This window comes from Pagrus pagrus (genome assembly GCF_965226575.1).
Source record: "Pagrus pagrus genome assembly, chromosome: 20".
Classification (NCBI taxonomy): Eukaryota; Metazoa; Chordata; class Actinopteri; order Spariformes; family Sparidae; genus Pagrus; species Pagrus pagrus.
Window position 1 is genome coordinate 17,893,492 of NC_140207.1, and position 25,705 is coordinate 17,919,196.

General features: G+C 42.5%; 2 protein-coding genes across 2 annotated transcripts; both read left to right on the top strand.

The window, feature by feature from the left end:
- Positions 1 to 3,143: 3,143 nt before the first annotated feature.
- Positions 3,144 to 14,712, top strand: LOC311249496 (cyclic nucleotide-gated channel beta-3-like; the record flags this gene model as incomplete). Its single annotated transcript, XM_084340559.1, has 17 exons — positions 3,144 to 3,272; positions 3,847 to 3,901; positions 5,509 to 5,662; positions 8,743 to 8,903; positions 9,061 to 9,590; positions 9,674 to 9,724; positions 9,806 to 9,892; positions 9,979 to 10,043; positions 10,643 to 10,765; positions 11,791 to 11,932; positions 12,275 to 12,434; positions 12,618 to 12,715; positions 12,815 to 12,898; positions 13,021 to 13,139; positions 13,359 to 13,511; positions 14,148 to 14,298; positions 14,388 to 14,712. The coding sequence occupies 17 exons, from the start codon at positions 3,144 to 3,146 to the stop codon at positions 14,403 to 14,405; spliced, it is 2,280 nt and encodes a 759-aa protein (XP_084196685.1). The 3' UTR covers positions 14,406 to 14,712.
- An 875-nt stretch (positions 14,713 to 15,587) lies between these two features.
- Positions 15,588 to 25,182, top strand: LOC311249494 (cyclic nucleotide-gated channel beta-3-like). The gene is made up of 18 exons (XM_084340557.1): positions 15,588 to 15,762; positions 16,290 to 16,431; positions 16,549 to 16,654; positions 19,494 to 19,645; positions 19,742 to 20,038; positions 20,122 to 20,330; positions 20,422 to 20,472; positions 21,138 to 21,224; positions 21,306 to 21,370; positions 21,526 to 21,648; positions 21,819 to 21,960; positions 22,231 to 22,390; positions 22,544 to 22,641; positions 23,463 to 23,546; positions 23,647 to 23,765; positions 24,232 to 24,384; positions 24,508 to 24,640; positions 24,820 to 25,182. Exons 1-18 carry the CDS (start codon positions 15,670 to 15,672, stop codon positions 24,838 to 24,840), a joined length of 2,235 nt encoding a protein of 744 aa, XP_084196683.1. The 5' UTR covers positions 15,588 to 15,669; the 3' UTR covers positions 24,841 to 25,182.
- Positions 25,183 to 25,705: the final 523 nt, after the last annotated feature.

Below are 25,705 nucleotides of genomic sequence, written 5' to 3' on the forward strand. Positions count from 1 at the left end.
CAACTCTAAACTCAGCTACATCATTAATAAGCAGTGAGGGCTCATGGATCAAACAGCTGGCAAGTCGGCTCTTGATCGTCTCTGAATGAAAAGTTATTTTGGGTTCAACCAGCCTTCAGGGGCCTGGATGGGTCCACGACATGGGTTCTGTCCTTCACTGGTGATATGACATTGTTCACACTGATTTATTACTGTGCGGTATGTATTAAGCGGACATAAATACAGAAACTTCTCATGTGAATTATCTGTTGAAACTTGAAAATGGTGCGTTCAGGTGGCTCCTCGCTGTCCGTAGTTAAGCTGCCCACATGCAAAACCAGTCAGAGCCGACATTGGGCAACAATGGATCGTTGTCATGTAGTGCTTGAAAGAAACCATTAACCATTACCTCACAAATGTTGTGGTTATGCAACGCTGCACCTGTTCAATCACAACCGATTTAAACTTTCTAAATATACGTTCAACCTATGAGTCAAAGCTCCCACCCTCTAAATATTCTGGACCTCTTCTCTGTAGGACCCATTGATTTCCTATGGCGTCCTTCAAACAGCCTTTTTCTGGGAACAAATCACGGCCATTTCCCTCCTACTTCCATCCGCTGAAGGGGGACCCCTCACACAGAAACTGAACAGTGCTTGATTTTTATGGCATTGTTAAAGTGGTAATCATTGTGGCATTTGCCACTATGATTACTCTGTGAATTGGCCTCCCTTGGTTCGGCTGTCTTATAATTTGCAGACCCCTGGTTGAGAGCTGCTCTGTATTACACCAATTAGAGCGGTGAGTCATATGTCACCGGCCACCGGAGAATTCAGCCTCCTCCACTTTGTGCTATAAATTTACCTCGAGCTCTGCCGCTGTCAGGGTCTATTGTCACCGTGCCGCTGACTGACAGCTGAAACTGTTAGCTGCCTCCATCCTGGAGGTCAGGGCGGTGTGGTGGAGAGCGAGAGCAGGTGAAGGATCAGGGTTCAATCCAGTGTTATATTGCAAATGCAGTCATTCATCTCCTTTTAACAGTTTTTCTTCTATTTCACGTGAGTCATGTACAATCTGAACATTTTGAGTACACTAAAGGATTTTCTTTCCTCTCCCTCAGCGCACAGTGAGTAAAACAAAAAAACAAGCTTCTTGCTCTTTTGCAGCAATGTCAGGGGCTAGGCCCAACCCCCAAGGCTTAATTAGATTAATGGAAGAGATGGAGAGGATCTAATGACCTATCTCCCTGCATCACTGGACAGCGGAAAGATGGAGAGCCTCGAAAAAGTGCATCAGCACTCGCCTGCTTCCCTCCTGCACGCACTCCCTCCTCTCCTGCGCCCCAGACGAGTCAATGGTCCTTGAGAACGCTCGGAGATACATTACACGAAGCCCACGGCTGAGTCGAGCACCGTCTGCGTCACCGTGGCATTTTCGACGGTCGTCCCCCAGCGTGACAAGAGGAATGGAACAGCAGAATATGGGCCGAGTGGGTGGGCGATGGCGGTGTCATTTTATTCTGAACGACAAGCGAGCGTGTGAGAGTCTCACTGAGATAAGGGCTCAATGAGAACAGGGAAATATGCAAAGATAATGAAAATGACAAAGGAGAGAGATTTATGAGTGAAAATAGCCTTACTTATAGTTTCCCCCTTATGTGTGTCATGCTCATTATGAAGTCAGCTCAATGTATTCATGATGTGAAGTCTTCATGTGACGTGTAATGGTGTGTTCAGGTACTGTAGGCTGCTGCAAAGGAAAAACATATGAAGACTTTTCACATTTTGCTCAAATTTCCAGATTTTAAAGCCAACATGTGGCGTATTTGACCAGTGGTGTGACTGGTGCTATTGTAAGCATATACACAAGGACAAACATGTATGCGCACAAGCACACAGGTGGTCAGATCAGTGGCACTTTAATGTTCAACGACTCTAAGATGCTTTTCTTCTGACGGTCAGTGAGTGCTGACTCAAAGAAAACTCAAAACATCCTCACTAATTCTACTTCACAGCACCTTTACTTGATGAAAATATGACTCATCATCACACTCAGCCCCCTGCAAGACCCACCTGAGCTTTAACTATAGGCTCTACCTTCAGGCAAACACAGAGCTTCTCACACACACACACACAAAATCTTGTACTATCTTTGCGAGGACCCTCACTGACATACAGCATTCCCTAGCCCTTTTGTTACTTGTATTTATGTCAATTTTCTGCTACTTTATACCACATCATTACATTTTAGAGGGAAATATTGTCACCTGTACTCCACTACACTTTGGTAACTTCTTAGTTGATACAGATCAATTATAGGAGATGTAATCAATAAATTAAATATGACGCAGCACTTATTATCTGCATTAAATGTGTTGTGACGCTGATACTTTCGTACTTATACTGAAGTACAAATCTGAAACCCAGGACTTATAACAAAAATATTTCTCCACTGTGGTGTTGTTCATTTAACTTAAAGGGTAATGCCACCAATTTCACACATTAAAATGTGTTTACGGTCTTGAAGAGTACTGCTGCATATGTGGGAAAAAGTAGGATGAAGCCTTTTGTGGCTGCAGAGGGAGCTGCATGTAATCTGATAAATTTCCTCCAGGGATGTCACTCAGTGGCTAAGTTGCATTGTGGGTAATGTATTACTTTTGCACATTACATGCACAGTAGTACTCCCCAAGACCTGTAAACACATTTGAATGATTAAAAATCGCGGCGTTACCCTTTAAGTAATAGATCTGAGTACTCCCTCCACTGCTGTTTAAAATATTTACAGCTTAACTAGCTGGATCTCAAACGTGACTCCTTATTTTTCCTCAGCAGACCACATTATGTCTCCTTCAGGGCACAGGCATCATTCTGACAGTGTAACATTAAAGTGTTTGGTGCACAGGCACAGTTACAGCAGTAACGTGCAATGGTTAACACAGTCCTCAAGCGTCTCAGCCCTGCCTGTGGTCACCTATAAGCCTATTGGGATCTTATATGAGATGGTGATGGGCTTAGATGTCACTGGTGGTGGGGGCTATTCTCTGTGCAAGAGCATTAGCGGAGCTATAAGCAGTCATAGCAGCGGGATCTCTCAGCTCCTTAGGAGTCAGTTCATTCTCTGCAGAGTCACTTGCAAACAGATGCACCTGTAGGTTTGTAGCCATGTTTAGCAAGTTTAAGGGCCTCTTCAGTGGCCCGCAGCCACCAGCAGCTTCAGGGACCACCAGAGCGGCCCCTGACCCGGCTCCAGCTCCGGCTCCAGCCCCAGCTCCGGCTCCAGCTCCAGCCAAGGTAAGATTTGTTTGGAGCCAGAGAACGACGTGTTGTATACTCAGTTTAAGATATTGTTATTCCTATCTCAAAGGGTATCGGATTGTTCTGCGATGCTCTTACAAGCTTTCCATAGCTTTCATATTGTTCATCAGCGTGTGCCAGCAGCAGCAGCAGCCAAGACTGAAATCAAGCATGACCGCAGAAAATGAAAGCCCTGCATCCGGCCTGTAATACAGCCAGTTTGGTTACATTTGTTTCTCCTAAGATCACAGCAGAGGCGTCTTATCTGCTCCTCCATCCATTCAATTTGCTCAGCACTCTCGCCAACAAAGAATCAAATGAAATTGTTTCATTACACGGACCTCATTGAGATCGCTCATTACCCAACGGGCCCTTCTGGGTTCTATTCATCTCAGACGCAGACTGTTTTTAAAAGAGTCTATCATCGGGCAGGGGAGCCATTTGTCAAATGCTAAATTCACTATTATTAAAAAACATGCTCTCTAAATTAAAATGTCTCTCTCTAATGGCCGTGGTTTGACTAATGAAGCCGAGTGTCTGACTTTGTGGGAAATGTTGATTTGTGGTGCAGGAGGAGAAGCCAGCTGATAAGGAGAATGAGGCCAAGACAGTGGACAAGCCGCAGGGTAAGTCATCGCTCATTTTGGGGAAACATTTAGAAGTGAAATTACTGGATGTCCCTTTGTGTTTGGCAGGGATTTTTATTGTGATGTCCTTTGCCTCTCCTTAAAGCTGTGTTCCAGACAGATAAAGTCGCAGGAATAAAGGAATATGTCATTTGTAGTTTTTCTCATGAAGCTTCAAATGGATGTAATAACCTGAGATATCGATCAAGACGAAAATCTGATCATTAAGACAACAAAGAGGCGCATGAATGACATAAACTGCCCGTTGACAGCTTATTGATATGAAAACTTCAGGTCTGGATTGCTTTTCTTCAGCTTATTGTCCGTCCAGATGTCTTTGTGCCGGCTGTCTGAGGCCTAAATCGAACTCCAGTCACCTGTTGATCACGTTGCTCTCAGTTCAGACAGCTGTCCTGCAGCAGTTTGAGGGCTGAGCACAATAAGCGGGTCAAACATTGAAGACCTGTCACTCAATACAGCATTTAATGTCATTTAATGTCTCTGACAACCAGAGAGAGATTTAACTCCTGAACAATCGTCACACTGTAACACTCACGGATTGAGGCAACGTGCATCTTTTGGAGTGTCGTGGAAAATCAGGGCCGAGTCGTTCACAAAGAAATCCACAGTCCAGCAGCAGTGAACAACTTAAACAAATCGCCCACAGGCTTGCACAGACGACCGAGAGAGACGATGAGGTCTCCTTTTTCACGTCGCCTTACAATCCGCTCTCATACGGCCAATAAAAAAATATGAATACATGTAAATTGCTACAAATTGTTACATACGGCCTCTTTAAGCAACTGGCAGATGCTTCCACCTATTTTAACAATAATGACATTATTTGACAAAAAATAGCGCTTTACATGATACACATAAACAAAACAATTAAAAGAAATGAGAGATTCAAAATGTGAAACATAAGATGAGATTAAATGATAAAATGCAAGGTTTTAAAGGGGCTATTTGTAATATGTGGCCTGAATTTTATTTTAAAACATGCAAAAAATGTAACTTAAACTACCATCAGAATGTGAAGAAACAACAATGTTGATATCTATGTACCGTGTTGCAGCCAGCTAGCCTCGTCCTGTCTTGTAATACCACTTTGTACTTCAAGAGGCGATAGAGTGCGATAACCTCTGTAGTTTCAGGTGGGAGATATATGCCATAGGCGAGTTCACTACCCTTTCCGTCTTTTACCGGAGCACCGTTGCCCGTGGTGACTCCCCCGTGATCTGAGGTCTTGGTCAAGGCAAAGAGTCCACCGTCTCTATGCTTAATTGAGCCATGAGCTGATGACAGCTAGCTAGTCCACAGCCAAGGATAGCTAGCAAAGAGCAGCAGTTGTTCATAATACTGGTGATGATGATGATGATGATGATACTCTTCCCCCCTATGTTTTTGGAGCTCCCTTTGAATTCTGGCCGTATTCTACAAATGACACCATTAAAGATGAGCAGTAAGATCCTAAAATCAATCCAGCAGGGCAGCAGATATTGTGTGAGTTGAAGTTTTTGGATTTTCTGCCAGGAGACCAGAATAAAAATGCAGCAATCAAACCTGGAGGAGATAAAAATGTAACTAGGATTGTTCCCCTTTCTCAGAGTCAGCTCCGGCCCCGGCCAACGCTCCTGCTCCAGCTCCAGCTCCAACCCCGGCCCCTGCTCCGGCCCCGGCCCCTGCTCCAGCCCCGGCCCCTGCTCCGGCACCGGCCCCTACAGCAGCTCCAGCCAACCCTGATCAAGCTGGAACTGAAGGGTAAGAGCTGCACTTTTGGTAGTTTTCCATTAATACACCTTCAGAATCACAAAGTGCTTTGTTTTGTTGTTTTTTTTACCTGATTTTTGTTCTAGAAATAAAAGCACCGGCATGTAAAGACAGTAAATATAGTGTGTTTATCCCTAGAGTATCCAAACTCCACTTTAGCTTACCAAAACACACGCCTGCCAAGACACTGACACCACACGGTATCAACTTAATCACCAAATTAACACTAATTAATCAGATTCCCTTTCAAGATGGCAGAGAGAGAGAGAGAGGCAGCCCTCAGAGATGAGCGCAGCATGTGAGATCTTTATCCGCTGGTGCCACATGCACATTAACAGGGGGATGACCTGAAAGTGGATTAAAAGCTTTTCAGCTTTTTAGTTTTAAGAAGCTCACCGAGGCCGCTTCTGGCCCCGCAATGAAAACCACGGAGGCGAAAAGGTACAGACAGTTTCTGCTGATCCTCACAGTTGTGAACACATGTTACATCAGTGGATGATAAAGGAGCGCTGGTGGTGGTGGTGGGAGCTACAGTAGGAGCTCTATGTGGAGCACAGTTAGAGGTGTCACACATCAGCCTGAGTGACATGTGGAATAAATAGCCTGTGGGTGTCAGAGCTCAGAGGTGACAGTAGCATACTGAACTCCACAGCAGAGCGAGAATGACACAGGCTGATTATAACTGGCATGTGAAAGGATCTCATGCACTTCTGATGAGCGACACCGGTGTTTCATTATATTGACTAATTTGAAAAGGACAATTCATAATGATGAACATTAATCAGGATGACAGCGTGATTTTTGGTTTGACACAAGGCTTCAAAATCAGAAAATAAAACATTCAGTTTTGCTTTAGAAGTGCATTTTCCAGTGTATGCTGGTACAAGCTGAAACAACACTGGAAACTACCTGCTAGAACATCTATCAAGATGATGTTTGTTTGTACATGTTGTAACACTGGGTGTCCACTGGAGGGCAGCACTGACAGCACTTGGGATTTGGGAATCTTATTTTGGGGCATCTGACCTTTCAATCTGATAATCAGATTTAATCATCAAGCTCTTTATGTTTGTCAGGAGTTTTGAAGGAACCTCTTACATGTACACATTTATATTTCTGAAAAAAACTGAATATTTTGGATGCAGATGTCTAAAACCTCTCAAGTCTTATTTAATTTAAAGTAGTGCGAATGATGAAATGAAAAAATAAATAAAAATAAAAGCAAAAATAAAGATAAAGTCAGAACACTGAGGAAATGGACCCTAGATATCTGAGCTTAATCTATAAATCTCTAAATTAAATATAAATATGTGCACATGTACAGTCATAAATAGGTATAAATGTACATGTATGAATATGAATATATGAGTAGCAGACAGTGCAGGTCTTCACATAAGTGGATCAAGCCTTACAGCAGAAATTACTACTATATATAATACTATACTATACTATACTATAATTACTTATTATTATTGTTTTCTCATTTAAAAAAAAAATGTTGGCATTTTTTTAAACCTATCATTTCATAAATGTACTGTCATGGTATTAACACTCACTCAATTACTAGGAGATTTATTTTTAATGACTGGACACAAACAAGTCTCCTCCTGTCAGCCACATGTCTTGCTGGATATTGTCCACTAGGAGGCGACATAAGAACACAGACAAGTCCTTCCTGTCCTCTGCCTGTGCTCTTCATCAACTTCACCTTTCCACTTAAAATGTCATTTCACAGTATAAATGTTTATTTGACATTACAAATCATTATTACTATGTTAAGCCATGTATGAAAAGCAGCTCCTGTACACTTAAAATAAGCCTTTTGTATAAAGTCACAAAGTCACAGTGGGCTGGTTGGCTGGTTTGAATAAAAAATAATTCAGGTAACTTGCATTTAATTTAAAACCTTCAAACAAAGAGATTGTTTTAAAGATGTAATATGTAACATTTCTGCATTAAAATATCTAAAAGAAAAGAATAGACCTTCGTTGTAGTCCTTTATATTATTGAGTTTTGCACTTCCATTATCCTAAATGTTTCCAACAAAAGGTTCAAACTTAATTTGGTCGCCTGTCGCTATAACTTCTGGAAGAGCGTCAAAAAGTTGTTTAACAATGGAGACAACAACTCCCATGATCCTTCACTACTTTTATGTCTTCTGTTTTGTTTTGTTTTGCTTTGTTTTGTTTTGTTTTGCAGAGAGACCCCTAGTGGCAGAATGACATGCTGCATGTTTAACAGCAGTAGAAAAAAAGCTACAAACACAACAGTGACATAAGCTTTTGTTGGTGTGGCCAACTTGTTAGCTATGTCTACATTCAGCTGATACATTAGCAACATTAGCATTTCTTCCTGTTGTGTTTCTAGCAACTTAGGGAATGTAAGTCCTATTTTATCTCAGTTTTTTGTCTATAATACTCCTTGAACTTAAAAGAAATGTTGTCTTTTAGGCTGCTAGCTTAAATGCTGCCCCATGTTCCAGCTGACAGTTGCCAACTTTGTAATTTGGTGCTAGGCAGGTAGTGTACGGTCGTTTTGTAAAGCTATGAGAGCAGTGACAGTGCCAAAACATGAGTTAAAGTATGCTAAATCATGCTTGATATGGCGGTAACTGTGGCTCATCACGAAGAACCGATAGCTAATACATTTTTGGTTACAGCTGCAAAGTAACATGTTACTAGTTGTCTTGCTACAAATGTTTTCATTTCTCCATCACCATTACATTCAGAATTCGCCCTCGTCCTACATTAAAGGTGCAATATGTAAGATTTGGCCTGCTGTCAAATTTACACTCAGAACAAGTAGGCAGCAGCATGCCACCAGAGGAACTGCTAACTGCTGCTAACTGTAGCTCCAATTAACTAGTTAGCTCAGTTAGCCATGCAGCTAGTATGAGTGGGAGCTTGGGGGACCAGAGGAATGTTGGTGTTAACACCGCCAGCACAGGAGCTTTGGACCGGAATGGGCTAGCTGGTTAGCATGCTAACCACAATAGATATCTCTGCAGACCGTCTCGATGTTGAATGAATGACTGTGCAGCTAATTTCTCTGTTGGTATTTTCCATCTTCAGACAAGAGGAGGCCCCACCTCCACCTCCACCCATCGTCATCAACATGTATTCAGATGAGCAGCTCCGAGCCATCGTCAAACGGATGCGAGAGAGACTGGAGCTCTACAGGGAGAAAGTTGTGGACCAGTATGCCTCGTCCCCAGAGATCAGCCCTCCTGTCAGTGAGTAAAAACACAGTTATTGGTCTGTGTGCACATTAGAGCTTCACTTCAGCTGGAGCACAATAGCTTCATATTTGCAATTTATGATCATGTTGATCATTGATGCTTTTTTTTGGGGAGATAGACAGAGAGGTAAATTACAATACTGTCCTTTCAGCACCTCTGCTTCTCAAAGATGACTACACAAGAGTCATAGAGGAGAGGAAAAGACAAGCAGAGGAGGACCGGATAAAGAAGGAGGAGGCCGAGAAGAAGAAGAAGGAGGAGGCTGAGAAAAAGAAGAAGGAGGCAGAGGAGAAGAAGAAAGAGGAGGAGGAGAAAAAGAAAGCAGAGGCTGCAGAGCAGGAGAAAACGGTGGAGAAGAAGGCCATGGAGACAAGGTTGAAAGAAGCCTCCTGGTCTGTGGTGGACGCTGTGCTGAAGCCCATCGAGGACCAGATGGACTCAGTGATCGGGACGACCATCGACCCTTTCACAGACCGCCGCTACATCGCCTGGCTGAGCCTGGTGACTCTGGCCTTCAACTACAACACCTGGTTCGTCACGGCCCGCCTGTGTTTCCCGTACCACAACGAGAACACCAACCCTCAATGGCTCGCCGCCGATTTGCTGGCCGACCTCATCTACCTCGTAGACACCATCATCTTCCAGCCCCGCAAGCAGTTTGTCAAAGGAGGAGACATCATAGTAAGCCTCAGATAGTCCTGACAACAGCGCCTGTTACTGAACATTTATGATGTAACATGACTGTGTTATCTTCTGCCTTTCAGAAAGACAGAGTGATGACAAAGAAGAACTACAGAGACTCAGAGAGATTCACGGTACAGTAACTTGAATTGTTTGAACCTGGAGCATGAGGATGAACTCACCTCAGTGACCTCACACGTGTCTCTGCTCACCAGATTGACTTGATGTGCCTCCTGCCGTTCGACTTGCTGTACTTCCAGTTTGGATTCAAATCCATTTTCAGAGCCAATCGTCTGCTGAAGGTGAATTTACTCATGTTGCCCTTTGTTGTGATCAAAACGCGCTGAAGTCAGTTTACCTGAGTAACATTCTCACGCTTCTTCTCAAGGCAGATACGTTTTTTGAGTTCAGCGATCGACTAGAGAGCATCATGGCCAAGGCTTACATCTGGAGGTAAGACTCATTTTCACCGTTCTTACAATTATGCATGAAGCCTTGGAGTCATTAGAAAATTAAATAAAGTAATATGCACAGAGTTGATATTGAAATAAGAACATTTTTAATAAAAAAATTAGAAAATAATGAGTTAAAAAGTATATAAAGATGAATTAATATAAAGAATGTAAATTAAAAACAAAAATTAAATGAATTAAAAATTAACAATAATAAACAAATGTGTCTTTCGAGGTGTTTGACTTAACATTAGCTACGTTTAAATACTATATAATTATGTATGTGAAAGAAATAAGGAAATAATAACACTGTAGACTCTAAGGTGAATGTGTAACAGTTATTGTGTCAACTCATACTTATCATTATTAACAAACGGTAAATTTATAGTTAATTGCACATTAATTAATAGTTATTTCACTGTTAACAAACAATGAAATGCTTTATAAACCTTTAATTAGGTAATTGTTTATTATAAAGTTGCAACTGATGCTTGTGATATGTTGTAAATGGTTAATAAAATCTGTGTAGTTCATCGATAAACATTAAAATTAGAACGAGAGATAAATGAAGAACTTAACCAACCTTTTCTTTTCCGTCAGAGTGATTCGGACCATCGGCTATCTTCTCTTCATGCTCCACCTCAACGCCTGCTTTTACTATGTGGCGTCAGACTACCAGGGCATCGGGCAAACTAAATGGGTCTACTCTGGTAACGGCAGCGCGTAAGTACAAAACCTTTCATTTCCTTTATCTGAGTATCAGTAGTTAACACTAAACACTGATACTTCTGTCTCATTAAGATGCTCATGAACACATGTTGGACTGATGTCAACACATTAGGGCAGTGCAGTATAATCACACCATTAGCAAACTGCTCAGATGTAAATACTTTGGTGGTTACCAGGTAAATGTACTCATATTGCTCAGTTTTAAAGACGGTTAAAGGTCCAGTGCGTAGGATTCAGCGGCTTCGAGCTGTGAGGTTGCAGACTACAACCAACTGAACACCCCTCGTCTCACCCTCCCCTACATTGGCTGCTGAAAACATGAAAGAACCTCTCTAGAGCCAGTGTTTGGTTTGTCCATTTTGGGCTCCCGTAGAGACATGATGGTGCCAAAAACACAACGATTCTCAGTTTAAGGTGATTATACACTCATATTATATTACATTTCTGCTCATAGATCCCCCCTAAATCCTACATGTTGGACCTTTAAACCATAGACCAGACAAAATAACACAGCTGTGGTGAGAGTAAGATATGATAGCCTGAATATCGAACATAACTTTTCTCTATCAAAGACAATCCCATGTTAAAGATTCATTGTATGTTCCATGTCTGCTGCTGCTGCAGTTACCTCAGCTGCTTCTTCTATGCGGAGAAGTCCCTGCTGATGATTGCTGAGTTGCCGATTCCAGACACCATGTTCGGACAGATCTTTCAGATGACAAACTACCTTTTTGGGGCTTTGTTTATGTCCATCTTTCTTGCCCAGGTAGTCAATTATGTCATATTTTAAAATCTTTTTCTGCTTTTTCTTTTTTCTTTTTTCATTTTTTTTTTTTAAGTTTGCAGCAAGGCAACAAGGGAATCAAACTTGAAAGGGAAATAACAATGATTTGCAGACTGACACCCTCCCCCCCAAAACCACATGTTCACACACACTTCTGTCTTTCTGTCCAGAAAGCAGGCCAGTGACTGTAGTGTAGATTGTGACAGCGCCTCTAACGCCCCCACCCTCTCCACAGGTACCTGCGTTGTTACTACCACGCCGTCCGCAGTCTGATCAACATCGGGGGTCTTAGCGAACCCCATACCGTCTTTGAGATTACCTTTCAGATGACAAACTTTTTCACGGGCGTCTTTGTGTTCTCCAGTTTGATTGGACAGGTAACCTCGAGGCTCATTCTGTCCGTAGCATCGTCTAGAAACCTGATAGAAATTAGCGTCTCCAGAGTAGCGTGTCATCACCTGTTTGTTGTAGTGACGTAGTGAGAGATGAATGTTGTGTTAGAAATGATACTGACAATCATCAGTCATCGTAGCGTGATAGCTTCACTAACAGCCCATCAACCATCGCTTCAGCTGTCTCTCTCTGGTTCCCTGTGGAGTCTTGACTGTGAAAAGGCTTATTAATGTGTTAATATAGCATTTTAACAACACATTGCATTAATATCTACTGTGCTGTTTTCCTCTGTTCATGTGTTTATTGTCTCCGCCATCTTGCCTCAGATGAGAGATGTCATCGGTGCAGCCACAGCAGGACAGACGTACTTCCGAGCCTCTATGGACGGCACCGTGGAGTACATGGTGACCAACCACATCCCCACTTTAGTGCAGAACCGAGTCCGCACCTGGTACACCTACACCTGGGACGCACAGGGCATGCTGGGTCAGTAACACAGTGCTCAGTCGGAATGTAACAAACATTCATACAAACAAATAAAAAAGATGCCTCTCAGACTCATCTGCCATCTATCATGATTGTCGTCAATATCCGTATATTGTGACACACACATGCTGAATCATGAAAAAGATTGGTACTACCTCTTCTGTATTATCTCGATGCTTTCAGATGAGTCCGAGCTGCTGGACAAGATGCCTCTGGTGATGAGAACCGCCATCGCTGTGGACATCAACCTGACAACCTTTCAAAAGATCGATCTTTTCAAGGTGCCTCTTCTAAAGACCCCACAGCACACAGTCACACAGGCACGCTGCAGTTTGGATATGAAATCAAACCTTTTTTTAATTGTTTGATTTTCTTCACAGGGCTGTGACCAGCAGATGTTGGTGGACATGTTGCTGAGGCTCAAGTCTATCATCTATCTACCTGGAGACTTTGTCGTGAAAAAAGTGAGTTATTGTCGTATTATCATCATCCTGGATCCTTTATGTAAATATCTGCGGTCTGTTCTTAACAACCTGTCATGTGTTTGTTATCTTTCTGTATGTATACGACTCGTCCTTCCCTGCAGGGTGACATCGGTAAAGAGATGTACATCATTAAGAGTGGAGCGGTGCAGGTGGTGGGAGGTCCTGACAACAGTATTGTGTTCGTCACGCTGAAGGCCGGCTGTGTGTTCGGAGAAATCAGGTGAGATAGATTTCACTGTTTCTCTTTGTCAGACCGAATCTGCAGTCTGAGGAACAACTCTTAGAGTACTGTAAATTTCTAATTGTCACACTGTGACAAACATCAGCACAGATGTTTGATGTGCACAGACGACTATAGATTCAAATCCACAAACAAAAACCACTTTCAAAGAATTCTCAGTCATGAAATGGTTTGTTTGTTTGTTTGTTTTTGTCTCAGTCTGCTGCAGTCGTCTAAAGATGGAGGGAACAGGCGGACAGCTAATGTAAAAGCCTACGGCTTTGCTAACCTCTTTGTCCTGGAGAAGAAGGACCTGTTTGACATCCTGGTGCACTACCCCGAGTCTCAGAAAGTGTTGGCCAGGAAGGGAAGGTGAGTCGGAGGCACAAATAAAGTCACAGTGGTTTCAAAGGAGATGGATCATAACACGCGCAAACAGATTATCATTTTTGGCAATTTATTACTTTCTTACTCACCTTCACAATAACCAGTGCTGGGGGTAATGTACAGTGACAGTAACAGAGTAATATAACGCGTTTCCCATAGGATATTATTATAGTATATATAATATTTTTACAGTTACTATGTCCAGGAACACTTTACCATCCTAATATTGATACACTTACATCAGGGTGCCACCAGAAACATATCCCCCAAAGAAGAATTGCTCTCCTCATCTCCAGGTGTTTATTCCTCCAGAAGCTGTCACAGCTGTCTGCCAGTAATCCAAAATACCGGCGTCTGTCCCTCCCCTGTGCTCTGTTAATACAGTAAACCTCACAGCGAGCCATATTATTTGTTCCATATTTGTAAAAAAATCTATAATAGGTACCAACAGCACAGACATGACAGAGAGGTCAAGATCAGTGACTGGAATCAGCTGCAGTTATGCCTGATTGACCCGCCCTACAGGGAAATTCAACAAAAGTGTTTTTTGTACCAGCTTTTCATTCTTCACAGCGTATTTCCTTCACTCTGTTTAACCAGCCTCTATGTTTCTGTGTGTAGGAAACTAATGAGGGCGAAGGGTCCGGCAGCAGCTAAAGTAGAAGAGGAGAAGAAGAAAGGACTGGCGCTGTTCGGACCCAAACCGCCCACACCCAAACTGCTGCGTGCCGTCGGCGGAAACATTAACAAAGGATTCATTGACAAGATGAAGGTAACAGCGCTCACATTTCTATCTAGATGTGGTCGTATAAAGTTATGCTGACTGCTAATCACACCATATTCTGTATTTATTTCCCCCAGAGTGCTGCTGGACGCTAGTGAAGATCATGTTTATTTTTTTTATGACTCCTTTTTGGGAGTGATTGTACAGTTTTATTTTCCACCTCTTACTACTCTTTTGTACTGAGTGCTGTCATTTTGAGATGTTGTTGAAAATGGACGCTTCTAAAGTTAACTTCACTTTACTTAGTTGCACTTTTTAAGCAACATTTGAATTGTCTTATGTGACAAACTCCAGCTAGCTTGGACAACAAGCATATTCAAACATCAGACATGTATTTAAACACAGATTTCCAAATTATTTTGATGAAATGTGCAATATTTTAATCTAAATTACTTCCCTAAGTGGAGACTGCTTGCTGTATATTGTATACTCGCATGTCTGTCATGTCTGAGTCTGCTTGTAATGACTATATTGTCCGGTAGTTGTAAAAGCTTAACAGAAATTATCTGTCATAACAACTGGTAATGTTCGCTGTACAATATTTCATTTATTTGATGGTAAATAAATAATTCCCTGACTGAACTACAGTTTCCTTCTCGTGGCGTCCTGTCCTGTTTGTTTGCTCGGTGTGTGTACGTCTGTCAGCTGTGTGTGTGTGTGTGAGGCAGGAGTTACAGTTCAGAGAAAGAGCGAGAGCTGCTGGCTAATCCCGTTAGCCACACAGCCACATTGTGAGGGTTAATTAGCTAAGTAGACTCTGTCTGTGAACTGTGCAGCCAGGAGAGACTGAAATAACCCCATCAGTCTAATTTTACAGCAGCTACTCTCCTCCTGTACAGACACGACTTACTACCATTCAATTTTTTTTAATTTAAATATATAGAAAGATGTATTTTCCAGATAAACTGAGTTGTTTTTATATATTTCTGTCAACTTAATGGCAGAATTAGTGACCAGATTGTAATAATGAAGAAAATACTCCATCCTCCAACCTGCTGTGATTATAATAAATAATCTTTTCACTTAATAATGGACCACTACACTCTTGTATTCATCATTATGACGCTTATTTGCCAACATGTGATAAAGACTCCAGGCCCTTTAAATGGCCCTTGCTCTGGAGTCAACCCTACAAGAGGACAGTTGTCTTTCTTGGCACTGACCGGCGAGTGGGAGTGCCCGAAGGGATTTAATGCCTCTAAGAAATTTAATTGCCTCAGTCTGTTGTTTGGATACGAGACGAGGACTGTGGAGGATCTCAGGACTCTGTCAAGGATCTGAGATCCACGCAGGAAAGGGTCGTCGGGAGGAGACGTGGGTGGGCAAGCCTGTCGGCTGCAGCCCACACCGAGCCCCGCCATGTTCAGCAGGTTGAAGAAGTTGATCGGGGCCCCTGAGCCACCCCCTGCCCCGGCTGCTGCCCCACCTTCTACCCCAGCTCCACCTGCTAAGGTAAGGCCTGACCCCTTTTGGTAACACTTTATAATTACTATCATTAATAAATGGTGAATTTATATTGTTTATTGCTGAGTAAGGTGAAGCTTTTACCCGTCTGTCTCACATCTTAAATATAAAAGACCTGGTCCACAAAGGTACTTTGTAGACGTTTAAATTTGTCAGTTTTAAAAGCAGCACATTTTCAGCTTCTAAACCAAAAAAAGGTTATGTGTTTTATTACCTTCTCGTCACACTGAGTACATCAGAGGTGTTTTAAGGTAAGTCCTGGCAGTAGCAGGTGACTCAGATCAGCAAAATCCTCGGAAATCAGCTTGGCACTTCATCAGAGAGGGTGGATTACTGCTGCCGGGCTGCCAATATTAATGTATAAAACTGAGAAAAGGGAAACTGCTGGGGGCGCCGTTACATGATTACACAATGTTACAACTGAAGTCTGAGCATTTAGCACATGGATCCACGGTCGGCCGGAAAAATGTTGTCCACTTTTGTCTGCACATTGTAACAGTACTGTGTGTTTACAGGAAGAAAAGCCTCCTGAGAAGAAGGATGAAAAAGAGGAGGAGAAGAAAGAGGAGGAAAAGAAAGTAGAAGAAAAGAAAGAAGAAGAAAAGAAAGAGGAAGAAAAGAAAGAAGAGGAGCCCAAGAAGGAGGAGCCAAAACCAGGTGAGAGGTCTGAAGGAGGGTCTCTTACAAAATGCAAATTATTAAGTGGAGAATATTGTGGTCTCTGTTAGTGTATGTGTTTAATTATTAGAAACTGTTGCTATATTTTTCTTCCAGCTCCTGCCCCAGCTGCTCCTGCCCCAGCTGCCCCTGCCCCAGCTGCCCCAGCTGCCCCTGCTGCTCCTGCTGCTGGTGATGCTGCCAAACCAGAAGGGGCTGAAGGGTGAGACTGCATCATCATAGACTGTGTGTTCCTCACATCTCACCCAATGCGAGCTCCAGTTCCCTGCTATCCGTGTATATCAGGCCTGACACGTCAAGTTACTTTTGGCTTTACGTGACAGTTTTTTTCTGCAGTGCAGTCATGTGGTTTGTCTATTCAGACTCATGGTTAGAAGTGAACCGTCTCTGGGTTCAAAGTAATTTTGGATATTAATGTAATTAAATGAAGCAAGTGTTCATCCTAAGGATTGATTCTGATGGAGACAAGATGGCAGATGGTCAGCTGTTTTAAGGTGGGGTTGGTAAGATTCAAGAAACCAACAAGAGCATGTTACATTTAGAAAGTAACTTCTCCAAAACACATGAACGCACACTGACTGGGAGCGTACCTATGTTCCCCCCGGGTCCTATGTTCCCCGGGTCTTATGTTCCCGATCAGGGAACCCTATCCCTAACCTAACCCTAACCCTAACAGCTGGGAACATAGGACCCTTTTTCTAGAAAAAGGGTCCTATGTTCCCTGGTCACATACAAAGCGGGGAACATAGGCCCTGGGGAACATAGGACCCGGGGAACATAGGGATGATCCCCATTGGCTGACACTGAGTGCCTCACAGCTCTCGCTGGCCAGCTGGGAAATGTATGAGCAGCTAGTTAGTGAGCTAAATGAGCTCTCTGCACTTTGTTAGTTTAAGAAATACATGAAAAAAACAAGAAGAAAAGCTGTCATGAATTCACCCCTTTGAGAAAAGGCTTCCCGTGACAGTTAGTCTTTACTGCTGTAGGTGTGTGCTTTGTGCTAACGTTAGCCGCCAAAGGAGGCTGTTGCTGGAACAGCGGGCCTTTGATTTGGCTCAGGGTCTGTGTGCTTTGTGTAATTAAACGGCCAAACAACAGTGCAGGTAGTCTGCTGCGCACTTGTTCTTTGACTCGGGGCCTGTGTGCTTTGTGCTACTGAGTTAGCTCGCTGCTGAACAACAGACTCCAGGGCTGTTTACTTTGAGTGCAGTGCATCGTTGTCATTGCTAACCATATCCATCTACCTCACTTCCCACATGAAAGAAAACACCTCACATTATCATAGTGAATGTAAATAATGAACATTAGCTATTAGTAGCTTACGTGAATTCTGATGGGACGGTGTATATCGTTCATACAGTGTAGAACATTGAATACAGGAGAACATGTGATGGCTGAATCAAAAGTGAGAAAGCCTTTTTAGTCACGATCCTTGAACTGTGGCTGACAGAACACTTTCACCTGCAGAGATGTTAGTGCAGATGTTCCTCACTAGGGGAAATGAAACCCTGTCTGAGATCGTTCAGGTCTATTGTGTTGTCTCTGCATGAGATCACAGCTGATTAAGTTTACTTTAAGATCTCATGACGAGAAGAGGATGTTTATGTTAGAACATTTTGAATATTTATGAAACAATGACATTATTTTAAATTCTTTTGTCCACTGTAATAACATGTGAGGCTGTACGAGACTCTGAGCTGCGTCTATTTCAGGAACACGTCTCTATTCTCCATGTATCAGAGTATTACATTAGGCACGGCACAGCAAGTAAACAATAAGAGCTGTCACAGTTTAACGTGATTTGACTTTGGCTGGCTGCTGCGAGTATCTAAATCTGAAACTAACTTGTTATAGACTCCCAAAACCCTGTGCATTCACTACTTTTAACTGATTGTACAGTTCGACAGTTTTGTCTACTTGTTGCTGTTTCCTTACAGTACCAACAGTATCTGGACATACTGTGTGTAAGCTGCAGTAGCAGCAGCCCTGATCACACTGTGACTCCTAAAATAGGAAAGGAGATTAGGAGCTTAGTGGTATTTGTGACTGAGAATGATCAGAGAGAGCATAAGTTGGATTGGTTGTATGGATTTTTGTTGTTTTTTTGTTGTTTGAGATAATTGCTTTTTATGGTCTTATTAAAATGACAAAATCCTGTTTTCTCATTGAGGTTCAGATAAAAGTGGAAAAGAAAACATTTTTACAGCCTTTTAAAGCAACATTACTGAAGAATTGGTACTTTTTTTGCGATCTGGCACTAATTTATACGACGTCATTTATATGGGTAGCCATACACACATTTGATATAATTTATTAATTATCATTAAATGCTAGCAAGATGACAACCTTATTATCACAGCTAAACATCAAGCAAGTGCACCGACACAAGACATAGCAAGCATATTACCTGATAGCTTAACAGCAAGAAGGCTAGCTTAGTGTCTGTCTTGTTTTATATCGGGAAGCTCTCGCCAACGAGTGAGATTTACTCTCTTTATCATTACCTCTCCTCTTCACTTCTATGAATGTTTCTAGCTCACCCAGCTCCGGTTCTGAAAACCTCAGTGGTCCCAGTGGCTAACACAGCTACCTAGCTAATGGCAGCTACAGATAGCAGCAGTAAGCGGTTACTTTAGCGACTAGTAAAGCTATCTGTGTCTCACGAAAACCTGAAAACATTCTCTTCATAAAATCTCCAACGCTATGTGTCCAGATTTAATGTAATGTCCTTGGTTGCTGCGATTAGCTAGTTATCTCATTTAGCCATGCGGCTAGCTGTCCAGACTGCATGCTTGGAGCACTTTGGAAGTGTTGGTGCTTCCACCGCTAGCACACTTGCAGCTTTGGACCAGGACAAGCCGCGCTAGGTGGTTAGCATGCTAACTTAAGTAGATATCTCTTCAACATAACATATAGACATCAAAACTGTTATTTCTTCACATTCTGTTGATAATTTCACTTAAAATTTGAATGTTATCAACTAAAATGTGTGGATATTGTACCTTTAAAGAGCTAATATAGATATTTTTTTTGCTTTCCAGTGAAGAACCTCCTCCTCCACCTGTTGTCTACTTCCGTTACACAGATGACACACTGAGAAAATTGGTCCAGAGGTTAAGGGAGCGGACAGAGGAGCTCAGAGAGAAGGCCATAGACCCTCACGCCTCTTCCCCGGAAATCAGCCCACCTGTCAGTAAGTATGGACAAGTTCAAACAAACACACAGGCAGATATCAAACACACAAACATGGTCAACGGGCCGTCTGACTCACGTCTCTTTGCCCGTTCAGCGCCTCTCCTGAGGACGGACGACTACACCCGGTTGATGGAAGAGAGGCGGATAGCGAAGGAAGAGGCGGACAAAAAGAAGGCAGAAGAGGCGGCTAAAAAGGCAGAGGAGAAGAAGAAAAAGGACGAGGAGAAAAGACTGGAGGCCGAGAAGAAAGCAGAGGAGGAGAGGCTGGCGGAGGAGGCCAAGAAGAAAGCAAAGATCCTCCCAGACATCAACTGCGCCTGCTTCGACGTCCTCCTCCATCCGATTGAAGAAATGATGGATGACGTCCTGGGAAAAACAATAGATCCTTTAGGTGAGGTACAGACAGGGAACACACGACTACATGAACGCGTAAATATACTTAAATTCAATCTGTATGTTTCTCTCTCACTCCAGATTATCGGTATATCGCCTGGTTGTCCTTGGTATCGTTGGCATACAACTACAATGTTTGGTTCGCCACCGCCCGCTTGGCCTTCCCTTACCACAACGAGACTGCCAACCGCTACTGGATCATTTGTGACATTATCAGTGACGTTGTGAATGTTATTGACATCGTACTGTGGCAGCCCCGACTACAGTTTGTCAAAGCCGGGGACATTATTGTAAGTCGAAAAGCATAATAGTGCGATTATTGACAGTAGTGTTCTAAAACCCATCGGTGTGTGATTCACAAAAATCATATATCTCCTGCAGAAAGAAAGAGCTGCGACCAAGGAACATTATCGGAAATCACCACGATTCAAGGTGAGAGCGTAATCGTGTGTCCGCTGGTGCAAAATAATTTCATTATAATAATCATTTACTCATTTACCTTTATACAGATGGAGGTATTTTTTAGGGTAATTTTGTAGTTTTTACTTCATTACGTCAGCAATAGTTACTATTTACATGAGTAAACATAAGTTAACAGTAAAACCGAGAATATCTTCCCAAGAAATGTTGGCACGTTTCTGCAAACCACTGCTGTGATTACATTTGTGTGTCGTAGGCTATGTAGCATATTGACGTTTCTACAAAAGGTGTATTATCGCGTTCACATCACATGTTTAAAAGTGCAGTATGACCGGACTTTCATATCAGGAGGTGGAAGGGATGTTAGTGGGGTTACAGGCGAGGAGGCTGCCAAGCCAGTGACCCCTGTTAGAGACTGTGTTTCAACATTTGCAATCAGGTATTTTTGAGGAAACCTTGGAACAATTTCGTAGTATTTTCACATTGGTACTTTCACTTCAGTAAATTATGGTAATGCTTCTTCCACCACTGTGTTTATGCCAGCAAAGTACATTTTTTGAGTTATGGGGATCAAATAACGGACCTTAACAAAAATCAACCACTCGTTGTAACTTCAGAGGTCCAGAAGTAGTGTAAGCTTCTGTGTAACTGATTGTTTTTATCCCTCTATGTTTTAGACTGATATGATCAGTATCCTCCCCTTTGACCTTCTCTGCCTGCACTTCAACTTCTCCTCCATCTACCGACTGAACCGCTTCATCAGGGTAAGCATCCGGCCAATCGTCTTTTTACATTTCGGTTTGAATAGACTTCACATTTCCTATTTGTTTCCTTGTGTATTCTAGCTCGAGTCCTTCTTTGAGTTCAGCGATCGACTTGAAAACGTTATGTCCAAGGCCTACATCTGGAGGTGAATGCTCCAGGAGCAAATGACTGTTAGACAAATTGCTTTTGATTTCGCCTTTTTGGAAATTTGTATTATTTTTTCGACGTTCTCGCAGATCAGTTCACTCACACCTCATCCCGTCCATTTCTGTCTCTGACATTGTTGTCTGTCTGACGCAGAGTGGCTCGCACCACAGGTTACCTGCTCTACGCGCTCCATCTCAACGCCTGTGTGTTTTACGTGGCCTCAGTACATCAGGGTCTTGGAAAGACTACCTGGGTGTATGACGGAAAGGGCGCAGCGTATGTACTTCAATACTTTGTCCAGTTCTTTATGATTACAGATGTTCGTGTTGTTGTCTGAACTCTCTGCCATGCAGCTATTATCACTTTCAAATCTCATGCAGGCTCTCTAAAGCAAATCACCATCTTGTTTGAGTTTTTTCTGCATTCTGCTCCCTGTCCCCTCACAGGTACATCCGCTGTTACTACTTCGCTGTCCGAAGTCTGATCAACATCGGCGGTCTTCCAGAGCCTACGACCACCTTTGAGATTTCCTTTCAGATGTCGAACTTTTTCATTGGCGTCTTTGTGTTCTCCAGTTTGATTGGACAGGTAGGAAGGTGTCATGTGATAGCTGTCAGAGGATCAGATCCAGGATCAGTAGATTCATTCACAAATCTGTGATGTGTTGATGTTTCTTACCAAATGTGGAGTCATTGGAGAGGCATCAAAAAAAATCTCTTATGGATTAAAAAAATATAAGGAAGAGATTTAAGTCTCATACAGGACTTGACCACAGTGCTCTGGGTGAAAGAGTTGTACACCCTGCTCTCTGTCAGTCTTTATACTTACACCACCTGACTCCCCAAAACCTTCTTTCAGATGAGAGACGTCATCGGGGCAGCAACAGCAGGTGAGACATATTTCCGAGCGTCAATGGACGGCTGTGTTGAATACATGAACACCTACACGATTCCCAAGGCGGTCCAGAACAGAGTGCGGACCTGGTACAACTACACCTGGACCGCTCAGGGCATGCTGGGTGAGTGTCCAAAAATGGATCCTCGAAAAAGAAACCTGACGATACAAAAGAACCACTTATTAAATATTCCCAATCATGATATTTAAATGGCAAAGCAACTACTCAGGAATGTCAAGAAAATGCTTCTGACCAAGGTATCCGTGTTGTCTCCAGATGAGTCCGAGCTGCTGGACAAGATGCCTCTGGTGATGAGAACTGCCATCGCTGTGGACGTCAACCTGGCAACCTTCCAGAAGATCGCACTGTTTCAGGTGACCCGACATTGACCGTGTCCTCCGGTCAGGAGCCAGTATTGTCTTTGCCATCATTGAGATCATCCTCTTTCACACAGGTGGTGGTGTTTCCTTCACTGACGCTAGCTAACTAGTGGCTAGTAACTATAATTTAGTTACCTTTAGGATGAATATGAGTATTACTTGCCTCCATGGGCCCTAGAAACGCTCCCCTTTTCCCTAATGGGCAGCCCTGTCAGGAGCATCTGTTTCCTAATCTAATTTAATTTGTGAACTGAAGCCTTCTTTAGACCCTGTGTGTGCACAGAAATAGAGCAGTGTGCACAGTATTGTTAAATTAAATAAAAATATTACTAAATTAAGAGAGGTTAAAAAAAAAACTGGACTTGCCCACCGTCATGCCTGACATGGTGGTGAGTTTGCTGTTTGTTTTGTGTTTACATCCATAAACTCTCCATAAATAAACACAAGCAATGGGATTATTAAGCAATTACTGTACTTAAGTACAATTTTGAGGTACTTGTACTCGTGAGTATTTCCATTTTCAGTTACTTTATACTTCCACTTCACTACAGTTTGGATGCAAATATTGTACTTTTTACTCCACTGCATTTATTTGATGCCTTTACTTATTACTTTGCAGCATCAGAGCCATTTTGAAATGAATTTATTTGATCAGCAATCAGATAAAAAAAAAGAAAAACACCGATTCCAATAATCAGAAAAATGCTGAATATCAGATCGATGATCAGTTGATCTGTGATGCAAAGTATACGAGTACATTTAATGTCAGAGACTTTAAATGCGATGTCGTCTAACGCTGCCTCTGTCTCCTTCAGGGCTGTGACCAGCAGATGTTGGTGGACATGTTGCTGAGGCTCAAGTCAATCGTCTACCTACCTGGAGACTTTGTTGTCAAGAAAGTGGGTATATCTTATAATAAATAAGCTTTGGTGATCATCATCAAGCAAATGAACTATTAAGATGAGTGTGATGCTGACCTCTGTGCTCCCCTCCCTGCAGGGTGACATCGGTAAAGAGATGTACATCATTAAGAGTGGAGCGGTGCAGGTGGTGGGAGGTCCTGACAACAGTATTGTGTTTGTGACGCTGAAGGCCGGCTGTGTGTTCGGAGAAATCAGGTTTGTCTGCAGGAACAATTAGAGATCCTTCATTTCAGATCAATCTGGTGCAGGTTTGTAATCTGAAACAAGGCTAAACAACGTTCTTAAGCAAGAGAACATTATAATAATGGACATGCAAGCTAAGAGATACAAGACTCTTGGACAACCTACTAACTAAATTATGTTTTCTTCAACATGGTAGCGTTTATTACATGGATGTAGCATTATAGCCCATATTCACGTGGCGGCCATTTTCCTCCGACACTAGGCTCAGGGTGGGAAGGGACATGGGCCATATTTCAGTGAAAATGATATTTGGGTGAAATGATAATCTGTCAGAATGTTTTTTCATCTTCCCACCCCGAGTATGAAATCAGAGGAAAATGGCCGCCGTGTGACCGCCTGCATTCCCCAGATATACCTCAAACTATCCCATCACTTTATGCATTGAACACATGGTGTATTTTTGCCTCTGCCCCCACAGTTTACTACAGTCTGCCAAAGATGGAGGAAACAGGCGCACAGCTAACGTGAAAGCACACGGCTTTGCTAACCTTTTCGTCCTGGAGAAGAAGGACTTGTTCGATATCCTCATCCACTACCCAGAGTCTCAGAAGGTTCTGGCCAGGAAGGGAAGGTGAGTCCTTTACAAATGCTTGTGACGCTACATAAAATGCAAAAAGTGCAACCGCAAGTTACATTTTTTGTGTGTGTGTGTTTGTGTGTGTGTGTGTTTGTGTGTGTGTGTGTGTTTGTGAAGGAAACTGACAAAAGCCAAAGGCCCTGCAGGTGCTAAAACTGCTGAGGAGAAGCCGAAAGGTCTGACTCTGTTTGGACCGAAGCCACCGACACCAAAGTTAATGAGAGCATTTAGAAACCTGAAGAAAATTAAGGTACAGTCTTTACTCTGATGCACCGTTCTTCATTCACAGATAACTGGGGTAACCTTATACTCCAGAAAATATAAGCACTGGATAGCTATTGTACATATTATGAGCTATTGGACCTTTTTATATACATGGGTGAGCGAGCAGGAATGTGAGACGTCTGTTTTCTTTCCTTCTGCCCACAGAGAGAGGAGCAAAATACATGAGAGCCTGTTGTGTGATGCTGAACTTCACTGCTTCATATCATTTTGTATATATTTCACTTTTCATTGACGACCGAGAGGCTCACGAGAGGACTGATGTGTGAGACGTCGTCAGATGCAGCAGAAGCAGAGTGGAGACGAGGCATCTGCAGTTATAATCGAATCATATTCACCTGGTACACTTTAGTAGTTTCCCTAATAGAGACAGAAATGTTGGTTAAATGTAACCTGTTCAGTTCCAGTAGCCAAATGTGAAGGTTAACATTTAAGGTTTGTATTGTGTCAATTATGTGTCATTTTTCATATTAAACTTATAAACGTTCAGGTGTTTACTACAAAACATGTCCTCTGTTTTATCACTGAATGATGAGCCTTTTAGTTTGGACTGTGATTTGTTTTAGGTTAGAAGAACTGGAAGGTTAAAGACAAGTGAAACAGTCCTGACTCACCCTGAAGCACAAAAAAGAAGGGACTGTCTCCCCCTTTACACTTCTACAGTGTTAATATAAATACTCAATAACGGAGCTCAAATGTCTAAACTGTGAGCCGCTTTGCTCCGTGCAGTAAAAAGCCTTTGTGGTGTGGTGCAAGCCATCGTAATGATGGGTTTCAGAGTGCAGAGGTGTTGTTGTTGCATTGTGTATGAGAGGCCCCTTCACAGGATCTTTCTTTTCTTTCATCACATCAAAATCACCCTCCAGAGTCAACACACTATAACACACACAATCTATACAGACATTGTTTAAGTCTACATAAAGGGAGTGTTTCATACTCAAGACTTAATCGTGCCCTCGATTCTTGAAAACTTTATGTTTATGGACACTTTTTTGTAAAGCACTGGAAAACAATCAGTTCGCAGAAACCTCTG

Coding starts and splice junctions, on each gene's coding strand:
- LOC311249494 (XM_084340557.1), top strand. CDS start 15,670: ATGTTCAGCAGGTTGAAGAAGTTGATCGGGGCCCCTGAGCCACCCCCT. Junction 16,655..19,493: donor AAACCAGAAGGGGCTGAAGG/GTGAGACTGCAT, acceptor TTTGCTTTCCAG/TGAAGAACCTCCTCCTCCAC. Junction 20,473..21,137: donor GGAAATCACCACGATTCAAG/GTGAGAGCGTAA, acceptor TCTATGTTTTAG/ACTGATATGATCAGTATCCT.